Source organism: Heterocephalus glaber, unplaced genomic scaffold (assembly GCF_053883595.1).
Source record: "Heterocephalus glaber isolate CG9 unplaced genomic scaffold, H.glaber_assembly_v1.0 deba00001461, whole genome shotgun sequence".
In the NCBI taxonomy this organism is placed as follows: domain Eukaryota; kingdom Metazoa; phylum Chordata; class Mammalia; order Rodentia; family Bathyergidae; genus Heterocephalus; species Heterocephalus glaber.
In genome coordinates this window covers 1,122,416-1,136,516 of record NW_028258308.1, presented here as the reverse complement: position 1 = coordinate 1,136,516, position 14,101 = coordinate 1,122,416, and the positions used below count along the sequence as shown (strand labels likewise).

General features: G+C 40.4%; 1 protein-coding gene across 2 annotated transcripts in view; it reads right to left on the bottom strand.

Annotated features, from left to right (window-relative positions):
* Tll1 (tolloid like 1) overlaps nucleotides 1–6,561 on the bottom strand; it is a 200,843-nt gene extending 194,282 nt beyond the window's left edge. The window contains exon 1 of one of the 2 annotated variants that reach the window (XM_004848221.4): nucleotides 5,282–6,561. In XM_004848221.4, coding sequence (XP_004848278.1) covers nucleotides 5,282–5,450 — 169 coding nt within the window. In that variant the 5' untranslated portion in view covers nucleotides 5,451–6,561. Of the gene's footprint in view, nucleotides 1–4,471; nucleotides 4,491–5,281 lie in introns of those variants that run through there. The other variant, XM_087216992.1, reaches the window with a different exon arrangement.
* Between the last annotated feature and the right edge of the window lie 7,540 nt (nucleotides 6,562–14,101).

Below are 14,101 nucleotides of genomic sequence, written 5' to 3'. Positions count from 1 at the left end.
CACTACTGAAAGTAAAGCAGGCAGTTAATATAATCTCTATAAAAGTACCAATGTTATACTTCACTGAAAGAGAAAAAAATCCTAAAATTTGTATGGAACCACAAAAGACCTAGAAAAGTCAAAGCAACCATCAGACCAAAAAAAAAAAAAAAAAAAGGTGAGGACATCACAGAATCAAACTTTGAAGTATACCACAAACTCGAGTTATCAAAACAGCATGGTACTGTATAAAAACAGACGCAAAAACCAATAGAGAATGTAAACCCACGAACCTACAATCAAATGACTTTTGACAAAGGCTACATGAACACATATTAGAGCAAAGATACCTCTTTGATAATGGTACTAGAAAAACTGGATGTCCACATCTACAAAAATGAGACTAAATCCCCATTTCTCACCATGTAGACAATTCCACTTAAAATATTAAAAACATAAACATAAAATACAAAACTAGAAAAGTACCAGAAGAAAAAGAAAAAATACTCTGCGACACTGATCTTAGTGAGAAATTTCTTGGAAAAGAATGTAAAAGCACAGACCCCTCCCCCCCCCAAAAATAGATAAATGGAATTATGTTAAATATTTTCAAAAGCTTCTGCATAGCAAATAAGAATGAAGAGACAACATACAGAATGGGAGAAAATGTTCACAAACTATGTATCTGACAAGTTATTAAGGGTTTAATATCCAGAATATATAAAGAACTCAACAGTAAAATATTTATAACAATCCAGTTAGATTTTATGTATGCAAATCACACTATTTCTTCAAAGACAAAAAGTGGGAAGAGCTCAGTCTATGTAAAAACGAAAGGAGAGAAGAGGAGAGAAGAGGAAAAAGAAAGCTATAAATAAATTTGGCTTACTCTGAGGGAATATATTCAAGAAAAAGTAATTTATCTTTCCATACCTATTAAGAATAATTCCCATTTGTGGATCAAAATGGCCATGGGCCCTCAAGACCAGAGCTAAAGAATTACTACTGGCAAATGAAGGATGGAATATAATGCTTTATGTATCCCTTTTGCAAAAACTGTATTTTGGCCACTTCTGAGTTGGCACCAGAGGCAGGATGAGAGAAAAAAATTCAAGATCCAAGGAAAGAAAACTAAAACAGAAGAGATTGGTCAGGAGAACCAGCTCAATGAAATGCATTTTTGAAATGGGAATGTGGCAGTTTAAGGAGGCATCAACCGCAAGATAAATGTTTGGATATTTAGAATTAGGACAGAATAAAGTAGATACAGAATTAAGCATCAAGTTCTGAAATGCCATACCTAAGAGGTTGTCAGCCTTACCAGAAAAAAAAAAAAAACACCAAGGACAAAAAAAAAAAAAAAAAGATACCATAATGCTTAGAAATTATAAACTTTGGAAAATTATCCCAAACTCTAGTGTCTTGGGATCCTAGAATATTAGTTATGAAGAAAAACAAAGAGAATTTTCTAGGATGCCTAAAGTCTATTTCTAGGTAAACAGGCTCACAGATGCTCCTCAAAGGGGAAAATCAACCTTGCATTTGCTGACCCTTAGTAATACTTGGATACTTTCCAAGAAATATAAATCATTTACTCAGGATCTTCAAGGTAGAAAGTTTTTTTTCCAGGGTGCTCATGGATGTCTACAGAGAACAAGGGTGCCCCTCTGGACATTTTGCCTCCTCTATCTTCTAAGCCTCTACTCATCATCAAAAATACTAATTCAATCTATACTAGATATTATACTTTTAATTGCCTGAGCTTTCCGACTAGCCCTTCACAGACACACACACACACACACACACAAAAAAAAAAAAAAGGAAAAGGGGATGGAGTGAGGGAATGAAGCAGGGAAGGGCGGAGGATATATGTTAATGCAGTTAGTTCATCAGATGTCTGATTTTCCATGTAATCTACACAAATCTAGAAGAAGATGAATTTGTCACCTGAATCTTCCCAGACTCTTCACAGATATTAATCCTCATATTAACACTTACTGGTGTGGTGCCACAATGAAACAGGACAACTCAGCTTGTGTCCTAAGGGGAGCTCCTACAGCATCAGCTTCCAAGGTCCCCTAGGACTCTTTGGAACTCAAGGGAGTAAAAGAACTCTGACTGCATAACCATTCAGATAGCCATGTACTGTCCTCAAGAAAGTCAGCCACATTCAGTATTTCACATCTTTGTGCATGTGTATTTATACCAAATAAAGTACCTATGTTCTGCCCTAATGGACTTGGCTTTATTAATATAAATGAAGCTACATCATATTAAATTACCTGCCTTGACTTATACGAAATATCTAAGTCAAAAGTCGATCAAACATAAGGCTTCCCTCCTCTCCTATAGCTTCATGAACTTAAAATCAGAATTCTGGTGGATGTACAATTACATTCTAGCTCACACATATATTAAGCATGGCACAATTTTTAAGCATATTATAATAGAGAATATTTCTCCTTGAGTACCATGCATTTGATCTTGCTTGGAATAGAAGTTTTAGATGGGCCTACAATGGTCTATATTAGCAGTTTATAGATACTGAGGAGGTGCTGAGACCACACTACATTCCTAATGTGATAATCTGGCAATCCATCCCTATGATAAACGTTAAAAACCAGTTAGGATGTCTGCCCTCAAAGATTTGTACTTGGAAAATATGAAACTAGGTTCTTACTTCAGCCATATCAGATATAAAAGTAACTGCATCTCTTATTATTATTTGGGACTCCCTAGAATAATCTGTGGTATACAGTTCAAGGAAAGCCTTCAAACAGCCAGCTAAGAATGCAATGTAATCCTTGAATATAGCCAGAATGTGTCATCAGGAGTCCTGGAATTAAGTTCTGAATAATCTTAACAAAGGTGTTTAACCTCAGTCAACGTATGTTGTCCTGTATGTGTACCAGGAAGATTAAAAACACTAACATACTAGGCTGCGGTGAGCATCAGCTAGAACAAGGTACTCAAAAATGCTTTGAAGCCCTAAACTCATGGTGATCAGTGTAACATCCAGCCTGTGTGTAGTTTACAGAATCTTGGGTCCCTTCTGACAGAAGGCCAGGTGGGGCCCTTTATTCTGAGTCATGCCTTGAAATCTGCTACTTACATGAAATGAGCTGATCAGAGGTAGCCAAGCATGTGGAAAGCTCGTCTCTTCCGCTTTTGCATCACTTTCACAAACTTGTCCTCCCCTTTATTTCAGTGACCTTCTTTTGACTCTTGTTCCAGATTTCAATGTATTAAGGCACTTCCTGTTATTACAACTTTTGTCTTATACAGTGCCAAAAGGGAGGCACTACAATTCTGCCCACTTTATAGCCAAGATGGTAAATTACAGCTTTTCATTTCATTATATTTAAAAAGCAGGGTAGCTCATCAAAGAAGGGATCTGAGATTCTGTGCATACTTCTTAGCCTTCCACTTAGGCTATTCTGATTTTCTCTCTCACCATACTCACAATTAGACAGGTGTGATACCTCTTCTACTGGAAGATAAGGAAGAAGTAAGAGTGCTAATCTATGCAAAATTGCTGTTTTTCTTATTTTAATCTCAACAGCTATAGTCAAAAATTTATCAGTATCAAAGGGAAAAAGAAACTGAACACTACTGAAGTTTTTCCCTTGCCTTAGATGTTTACGTGCTGGGAAAATAAACATCTATACTCGAGGTATGTTGAAATACACACAGTGTGAATACCTTGTACTGTATTGATTCCTGGTTGAATCTTTCACAGGAGAACATCAAAATAGATGTTTTCCTAAACAACCCTACACATTATAGACAATTAAGTAAATAAATAAAAGTACAAATTTCATCAAATTGCAATTATTACTCAAAACTTATTTGTTACCAAAAAGTACATTTAAGGAACTACTCAGGTTAGTCAGCACTAGAGCCAGACAGGGTCTCCTTGTCCACACCTCCAGACAAGACCCAAGAAACTTGGGGTTGGATTGAGTGTTGAAGGTGAGAGAAAAGAGTCTATAAACAAACTGAATTAAGTAAGGATACTGAGTTCCAGGGGGACCATTTTCCACCGAAACACTCTGAATTTGGAGTTCCTATCCATATTGGACTTCTCTGAGGAAGATCTAATAAACTGGGCCCAAGGCACACACCCTCCTCCTCAGAGCAATTCGTCATCAAAGGTTAAAATTAACTAGGTACTTTCCAGCATTTTCCTTCGCTTGCGTACACCTCTCCTTCCTTCAGGTCCGAGAGACACAGACCACGGTTTACCTCGAAATTACAGGCACAGATCTACCAAGTGCGCAAGGCTTCCGGAGTTACACACGCAGCGGATGCTTCGCCCACTCCCTCCCTCGACCCTTCACCAAAGCTCTTGCAGTGGGGCAGCTGACAAAGGACTCTACCAACTGCACGTGCCACAGACCTCACAGCCTGTCCAAAGTTAATCCTCACTGAGTTGAGGCTCACCCCAATCACCACCCAGCAGAGGACAGCACGGGGAGCCCCCGAGGCTGACCTGCGTGGCGGCCAGCGCCGCGCGCTCGGCGAAGGAGCCGCGCTCACGTGGTGCCCGCGCTGCTCGGCTCCGACCTCGGGCGGCGGTAGGGAAGCCCCGCCCGGAGCGGAGGAGGGACCCGCAGAGGCGCCAGTCTGGAGAAAGGGAGGGGAAAGACCGCAGCGTCCCGGCCCGGCGAGAATCCCGGGCTTCGGGCAGTGTGGGTGGGACTGGGGTTCCCCGGCGTCCACAGGAAGGGAGACTCAAGTTTGGTTGGGGTAGCAACTTGGAAAAACATGTTTCAGGACAGACGCATTGGACTCCCATCTAGAAATGAGTTCTTCCAAGGTGGTCAAAATGCCCATCCAGCCTGAACGTACTCTTGAAACTACCGGCAAAAGGGGAGCAAGGGTGTCCCCAGGTAGCGAGCCCGTCCCCACCCACCTTCGGGGAGCTCGGCCCTCCGGTCTCGGACGCACGGGGGAACCGCGCCCTGGGACTGGAACGTGGGCGGCGTGGTCCCCCGTGATGCCCAGCCGGCTGAGGGCTGGGATTTAAAACCCACCGCCGCGAGTTGTGTTTACGAATCGTTTCGTTTCTGCTGGGGGAGGAGAAAGGGCAGAAACTCCAGCACATTTACTCCAACTGGAGGACGGGCGCTGGGCACCGATGCCAGGCGCAGAACTCCAGTAACTCGGCGGGGGCGCTGCCCCTCGGGTCGGGAGGGGAAGGACAGGTGGGGAGAGGAGGGAGGGCGGCGAGGGAACAGGTGAGCTCCCACCGCCACCCGTCGGCGGCCCAGCGCCGGGTCCCAACTTGGAGAGGACTTACTGGCTTTGCACGGGTCTTTGTAATCGATAGTCTCCGCCTTCTCCTCTTCATTCCCCTCAAAAGTGTAGTCATAATCGAGGCCAGCGCAGACCCACAGCTCCCCGCAGAAAACAGTGCCCAAGGCCAGCAGGCACAGGAGCATCCTTGGCGACAGTGCTTCCAGCCCCATCCTCCTCTCCCGGCGGAGCGGGAGGGGACGGACTGCGGGCCGGTGGCTGAGGCGCGGGGCCGGGGCACCGGCGCTCTGCGCCCCGCGCGGAGGCTCCTCGGCCGGACCCGGGCGCTAGGTGTCCCGAGACATGCGGGTGCGAGCGCTGCCCGGGACCCCAGCTGCAGGGGGAGCTGCGGGGACCCGCGGGCGGGCGGAGGGCAGGTGAGGAGCTCCGCTCCGGGAGGCGGGCAGGGGCGGCTGCGAGCCAACTGAGCTCAGCGGGCGGGCGCTCGCCCGGCCAGGTCGTCCTTCTGGCGGCCGAAGTTTCCGCGGTCGCGGCTCGGCTGCCCCCGAGCTCGGACCCCGCTCCGCGCACCCGCCGCTGTCAGGACCCCGCGGCCGAGCGCGAGCCGCCGCCGCCACCGCTCCGGGAACAGGAATCCGATCTGCACATCAGCACATCTGAGCTGAAAGGGGAGACCGAGGAAGGGGGTGGGGGCCAGGCACGTCTGCCGCGAGACCTTAAAAGCCTGCAGGAGCCAGAGAAGCCACTGACTGCAAGGAGAGCAAGTGCGAGGATTTAGGGATGCACTGTTTGCCTTTTCCTCCCGGCTGTCTTTTTTACCCTCTTCCTAACTTGAAAAAAAAAAAAAAATCTTCGCAGCATCTAACCCAATCACTCGCATCCTGCTTACTTATTCATACAATCAGGGTCAGGATCCGGGCCACAGCCTCCTCTCTGACTTCTTTTGATAGCCTTACACAAACAAACAGACAGGAGTGCGCTCACGATTCCATTTCTATTTTACTAAACATAAAAATGCATAAATTATGTGTGTCTGCATCCGCGAAGAGCAATTAATAGATGATGAATGTGTCAGTTGCGAGTGCCAGACCGGGGGTGGCGAGAGGCATCTGACAATTTAGCTGCAAATTTTCCCCCTTATCCCGAATAAACAGCGAGTGTGTGTTTCTTTCCTTTGCTGCTGTTAGCCTTCTTGCAGCCCCAACAAAGAGAAAAATGATCTGACCCTTCACTATTGAGGTAAGAAAATATACTACATGAAAGTCTCCTACCCCACAAAGTTTTGCTCAGAACTAAGATCCGCAGAACTGCGATTTTTAAAAAAATCCAAAATCAAGTTACAGATTGCAGCAGCAGCAGGAAATGCTAGGACTCGATGATGGGCTGGCGCTGTGGCTCACGTGGGCGCAGAAAGGGAAGTTGGATGGAATACTCGGCGAGCAAATTTTCTGTGACAGTTCTGGCCCCCAAGCCCAGAGCTGCTTGGTATCCCTAGGTTTCACTTGTTTTACTTCGGAGGAGTAGAATGTGTAAAACCTGGCAGCTGGATCCTCGGAGGTAAACCACATGTCAGCCCAGCAGACTCAAGACAAACACAGGTTGAGGGAAGTTGAGAAGGGAAAAATATCAGAGGAAATCTCTGCAAAAGCCCTGGTGTGAGCAATTCCGAGGTTTCCCCACATCTGCAAGTAGTTTCCAAAAGAGGTGAGATGACTGCTCTCCCAAGCTTCCAGGGGACTGGGGATTGAGAGTGGTTTTTTGGGGGGGGAGGAGTTAAATCTTTAGCTGTCACTTTAGCAGGGACTTGTAAAACACCTTCCGTTGCCTTTACATCTTTATTTGACAAACACAGCCTGCTTTGCTTTCCAAGTTACTACCAACCTACAGAGTTCCATGTAGAGACAAATATGACAGGAGCGCCCCCAACCTCAACACAGGTAACCCTTTGACAGGTAGAGCTAGTTGTTTGGAAATTTGACCAGCTTTTACTATGGTTGTTGCAGGAAGGTAATAAGCTAAATCTTGAAGAAGTCTCAACTATTTTCACTGTAAGCTAAAATAATAGGAAGACTGGGTGGAGCTGAACTGATCCAGTGTTCTTCCTGCAACAGGGGGACTCTCTCAGAGACCACTGCAGTGATGAGCACCCTCCTGCAGATATTAAACTTTTAACCTCCAGGACACAGAGCAGGCCACAGATTCCAAAAAGAACATATTCAGTGAGCAGGTAGAGGCGTTGCTTTTGAAATCTCTTGCTGAGTCATTCTCAAATTGCCCGTCAAAAAAATGTTTGCATAATTAATAATCGTGTTGCTCTAGGGCAGGGCTAAACAAGAGTGTGTCCTGCTTAGCCCATCTGAGAGCTCAGAAAAGACAAATTCCCTTTGGAGGATACTCTGCTTTTGAGCTGCTGACAGTGTCCCCGCTCATACTCCAGACCCTGGCAGTGTCCCTGGTTCATCAGCATGCCTGTGAACATCTCCATTCTCCATAAACCATTTGATCAACTGTGAATTTGCAAGATTTTGTACATGGAGTTTGCTTAAATAGCACTTTGCTATGGCTAGAATGAGTATATTTCATTCACTTATTCTGGAGGGGATACATCCCTATATAGGGACAACTGACTGAGTATATAATGATTCTTACTATGTTTTCCTTGCAGATTTATCTTTGCTTAGTCTCACAATTTTATCAGTTTGCAATCCAGAAAATTATAATGATTAACATAGTAGAACCTCAGATCAAAATATAGAAATGTTTCCTTATAGCTAAAATGCTTACAGAGAATAGTTACATCACAACATCCTAAGCTTTAACCCTTGATTTATTTTTAAATTTTAAAAATATTTAATCTAACTCTAAATTTATAGCAATAAAACACCTACTTTTAAACTTCATTTGTTTCTGTAGTTGCTATGATTAAAACTTAAAAGTAGATTTTGTCATGTCCATGAAAAAAACATAAATTTGAAAGAATATGCTTGTGATTAGAGAGCTTAGTATTGTTGAAGTGTATTCATAGATGTAAAAGAAATGAATTCAGTCTCCTCAGGAAAGAAGAAATCAATTCCCCCAATCAGACATATGCTAATGATGCCCTCACTTTAGTTGGCAAATGCTCTTGACCACCTTGGTACTGCAATAGTACCTTGACCCTCAGTAATAGCAGGGGATAAAGCCACCTATCATATTCAGGGCAAGAGACAAATTCTATGCCAATTGTCATATCCTGTTTGTTATCATAGTAATTACAATAAACTTGCCTTGTAAATAATGCCAGTTAGAAATGTTTATTTTCTAGTCAATATGTGAGGTTCTGGATGTGACTGTTTATGACACCAAGTAATACATGAATATAGTCCCTTCTTGTCTGTATAAGGTAGAACTTAGAAAAATTAAAATTTCATTCAGTATACAAATAAACATACTGTGCATGAATGAAACATACTCATTCCTGCTAAGTAAGTGATGCCTAAACAAATTCAAAGTGCAAACTCTTTCAAACTTCCATATGGAATAAAATGTGAGTTTCTTCCACCACCCTAGCTGCATGCCTTTCTCTGTACTAAAAACTTTTAAGCTATTAATAATAGGGTAAATAGATTGATTCCTATGAAATTTTCATATCTGTCCATCAAAAAAGCAAATATTGGCAATTTCATATTACTTCAAAGCTTTAAACAATCCTGCTCTATGTTAAACTCATTGTTCTGAATAGAATTAGATATCTCAGTCAAACACTTTCACATGAAGGGATGATTCTCTGAGCCTCAATAACTTTGACTTCTACATTTTCTTTCTTATTTTGGTTTGGTTTGGTTTTAAATTTTAGATTTTTACACTTTTTAATGTCACATTGTTTTAGATACCACCACTGTAGGATGTTCCCAATCTTGATAATCAGGATGACATTCAGTCAAAATCTGACCTTACTACTATTTCCTAACCAACACATATAATGTCATGAAAAAGTTAGCAGACGGCAATATTTGCTTTATCACAAAGGTGTGAAAGAAAGTTTTTGTTTGTATACTAGGGAAAAATCCTACTGTCCTCTGGGGTAGAATAAAAGATTAATTCTTCCTGCTGCAAAAGTTCTCAGAATCTGGTCTGAATAGAGGCCACTGAGCTAGCAGCCTGGTGATCTCTTAATACTGCATTATACTACCCTTCCTCTCTACCATACCCTCACTGTGAGGTGCAAAGTTGCCCTTTATTTTCATGGTTTTACCTCTCCTTGCTTCATGGATTAAAAAATATACAATGAACCTTTGTATAAAACATACTGTATGCTGTATTTACAATGCAATGAGAATAACAATTTCAAAAATGTAATAATCAAGTACTATCAGCTTCTTAAGAGGAAGCAATGTCCAAACTTCAACAGGCCAATTGATCAGGCCAATCCAGAACAATCACTTACCAGTTTTTGATGATCTTATGCTATTTTGAAGACAGAAAATAGGAATTAAAGTGAATGAGTCATTCGTAAACATACTACTGTCACCTCATAACCCCTACTTGTGTACTGGGTCTTTGAGGTTATGCTAATATTGCTGACAATTGTGATCAGTGGAGAATGTATGTCTGACAGTGGTCAGCAGCGTCTGACAGTGGTCAGCAGCCTCTGACCTCAGCTAAGGCCTATTCTTCCTTACACCCCAGTGCATTGTGTCCTTCCTGACTCCCTAGGCTTTATTCTAGCTACAAGTGCCTTGCATTCAAGTCATTTATCTCACAGAGGATAGAAGCCGCATCATTTCCATGCAAGAATTTCACAAAATAGTCTGTACATACTGGAGGCAAAATAAAATTTTTACTCACAAAAATTAAATCTGGTTCAATTTCACTAATTTAAATAATAGTATAATATTCCATCACTGGAAATATGTAACACTAGAATGTGAACAAAAATTAATTTTAAAAATCTATATATTTAGTATAGAAGCAGTCTCTGGTATTAGAAACTTTTAAAAATCCTCATTACTCTACTTCTTAAATGTCTTTGGACACTTATTCTTTCTTAATGTGACTTTTCTAACTTTGAAATAAAATGCTGACCTTATGTGTTAGCTTTTCATCACTATAGCAGATATCTGAGGTGATAAGTTTATAAAGAGAAAAAGCTTATTTTTGCTCACAGTTTTGGAGATTGGAGTCTGTGAATGCCTGGCTCTTTTTCTGTGGGCCTGTGGTGAGGCAGCACGTGTGGGGGGAAACCTATGGAAGAGAGCCTTTCATGCCATGGCTGGGGAAGTGAAGGAGAGAAAGAGGAAGGGCCCAGGGCCCACTGTCATAGTCAAGGGCGTGCCTTACAATGACCTGAGGACCTCCCAGTGGGCCCCACCACTTCAAAATTCAACCATGTTCTAATACTGTCCCCGAGATCTCTGACGGTCACTTAAATTCAAGTCTGCCACCTCATGTGGTTGTTCTCCAGGACCATCGTATCAAGTATTCACAATACATAGCTCAGGGCCTGGCACAGGACAGGCTCTCAGTGCCCATGTCCTCACCCCTCCTCTTGTCTATAAATGATGAATGTCTAGGGAAAATCAAATCAAACTCTTGAAAGAAACTCACTTGTGAAAGTCCTTGTGAGTGCTTATGAACTGACAAGCAAAAGCATGATTTTTTTTTTCCTTTGGGGGTGAAAAAAATGATGAATGAAGACTGACAAAGGGGAACACTTAGATCCATAACAGGACTCATTCATTTCAGAATTTCATCTCTTCTTTCTACTCACCACCCATAGACAACTAAATAATAGTGATTCCCCTCTGCTAATTCTAATAATTTACCTTTGTAAAATAAATTCCTGACAGTTTGGATTCAGCACACTAAAAATCTTTCAATGATCAGTAGATAAAAAACAATGTACCAAGATGACTCGAATTGAAAAACCTGACATTGTTTACTAACCTTTTTATATTAGCTTTTGGGTAATTGGTTGGTGTATATTTATAGCTTGCTTGACTTCATTTTTATGATGCATTGTAAAATCACCAAGTTATTTTATAACTTATTTAACTCTATTCATAATATGCAGCTGCACTTGAACACTCTTTTTTCTGTATTTCTAAACTTTCCATTATGCTCTGGGCTTAGTTCTGGGACCCAGCCAGATGCATTTTGTAAGCTGCACTGGGCTTTTAGGTGGCAATAATTAATGACCTTGGCCTTCATCTTCAGGCATCGTAACTCACTTTGGGTGACTTTTTAACTGCTAATGCAATAGTTGTGCACTATAAAATCAGCCTCCAATCAAAATTAAACATCTGAAGTGTGTTTATTTATATATTTATTACTTTTCATCTTCAAAGCATTTTAACAACATTAACTAATGGTCCCTAAAATGGGTGAATATGGTTTGTTCTCAGCTGGCAACATTAACTCTACAAATTTAAGACACTAAAGTGGCCTCAGCTCAGTGGAGATGATTTTTTTTTCCATGTTTTTCTTCTTCTTCATCTTCTGGGTAAAAGTTTCATTCAGATTTACTGTGTCACGACTAAGAAAAAAAAAGATTTTATAAACTAAATAGGGAATAGTCAGGCCAGAGAAGAATAGCAAGAGTCTCAACAGCAGGTTCTAATTATCTCGCAGGTCGGTGGAACACTAGTATATCCACACTGCTTTGCCAGTGTGCACAGGAGAGCTTGGTTATCAACAGCTAATTACTCAGGCAAGGTTTGGACCCTCAATTATCTAGCTACTTCAGTTGGGTGTGGTGTTTTAATTTTTCACCAGGGGAAAGTGCTGACATTTCTGGACAATTTCCTAGTATTCTATTTCAGTTCACATGAATTTGGTAGATTATACCAAGTTCTTTCTTACTTATTATCACTTCTCTGAAAACATCACTACTTGTGAGCTGAGGTCACAGTTCATCTGTAAGACTGAGCCGCCTATCTTGCTCCTATAAAAGAGTGACAGAGTGTTCTCTCCCACCCTCCTTTTTCTCTCACTTTCTTCAGAAGGATTTGAAAAACAACAGTTCATTCATTTGGGTTGCCAACATTAGCATAAAAATTAATTAAATCTAACAGCTAAAACAAGTCTAAGGAGGGCTTTCTTTTAAATAAACACTAATAGACAGTGTGATCAAAAAATAAGATGAATGTTTAAATTTTATTAAATTGTTATATTAAAAGACATATTGCCATTAACTGCTCTCGAAATACTCCCCCTCACTTTGAACACACCTATTGTTCTTGCCATGTTTAGAAACAGTTATTTGAGTCTTCTCAACTGAGTCTCTTTAGTTGACCTGTCATGGCTGCATCAATGCCTGAGTCCATTGGAGATGTTGACCTTTCATGGTCCTTTTGACATTGGAGAAGAACTAGAAGTTGCATGGTGCCAGATCCAGTGAATAAGGTGGATGAAAACACATTGTAATGCTTTTATTTGACAGAAATTACCGTAAGTGGTTGATCAATGAAGGGTGATCAAAAAATACAGTTAATGTTTAAATTTAAAGTTTTATTACAGTAAAAAACACACTGTCATTAATCCCCATCAAAATATTCAAAGTACTCCACCTTGCGTTGAGCTCATTTACTTCTTCATTCTTGGTAATGTGATTTTACTGCAATACATTTTTAAAAATTTAAACATTCACTGTATCTTGCAATCACCACTTTTAATTCCAAGAAGTTACAAAGATTTGAACATTTCTAGAAAACCTATAAAAAGACTTGATTCTGTTTTGTTTTCTTACTCTATAGTAACAATTGTTACAAGAAATGGAAATCATCGTATGTTTGTCTTTAAAATTAGTGCAAAGTTTATGGCTTACTCTTTTAAAATCGTCAGAACACATGCAGGGAACCTGAAGCTGTGTGCTTTCAATTACTAGTAAAACAGGAAACCAATTAGGAGAGCAATATGCAACATGTAGTAGGACATTTTAATAGCCATTTTTCTTCTAATAATACTGCATAAATCCCTCAATTCATAGAACTTGCTACCAAAGGATAAATAAAATTATCATATAACAAGAAATTCTTCATAAAATAGAGGACTAGCATGTTAGTTAATGATCTGGTTTTAGAAAAGACCATAAAGAAGTGGACCCAGTTTTTAAACTGTGTTTTTCTTACCACTCTAAATTACTTTGTTCCTAGTTAAATTAATTTTACTGCTTTGACTTCAGTCTCAGATATTTCCAATAATTTCCACAAATAAAACATATGAAAATTAATAATATGTTGATAAATTTTAGTTTAGCTAAATAAGACATTTTATTGCAAAAGTAGTTGTATTTTTTCAAATGTCTATTACTACAGAAGAAGATGATGGCTATTTTTGGATTCATAAGATAATTTGTGGCCTTTGAGATTCTATCAAAGATGAAAATTTAATTCCAGTTTTCATAATATTGATCCTTTGACCATGTTACCCATTAAGAGGTAAATTTTCAGAATGATTTCTCCACTTAATAGTTCTCCTGAGGATATACATTGGTACTTTTTATGATAATTGTGAGAGATTTTTGTATGTGTTTTTGGTGTTGTTTTGTCTTATTAATGTTCTAGCTAATATGATAAGCAAGAATTAAAAAATGAGCTTCATATCAGAGTTTGAATATTCAAAGTCCTATATAAAGTAGTTTCAAGATGAAGCTTGAAAGCTGAGATTGCTAAAAAAAAATACTAATGTATACACACAAAACCTACTGAAGTGTGTTAAGGAGGGGACCATATTAGCTCCTCTTCTAACAAAATGATTCAAAGTCCTAACAAAATATTGACGTTGTAAGTGGTGAACCTGTGATATTGACTGTAATGGTAATTAAATGTCTCTAACACTTCATAAAAGGGAGAAAATACAATATTCTAAGGCTTCTCACAACCCT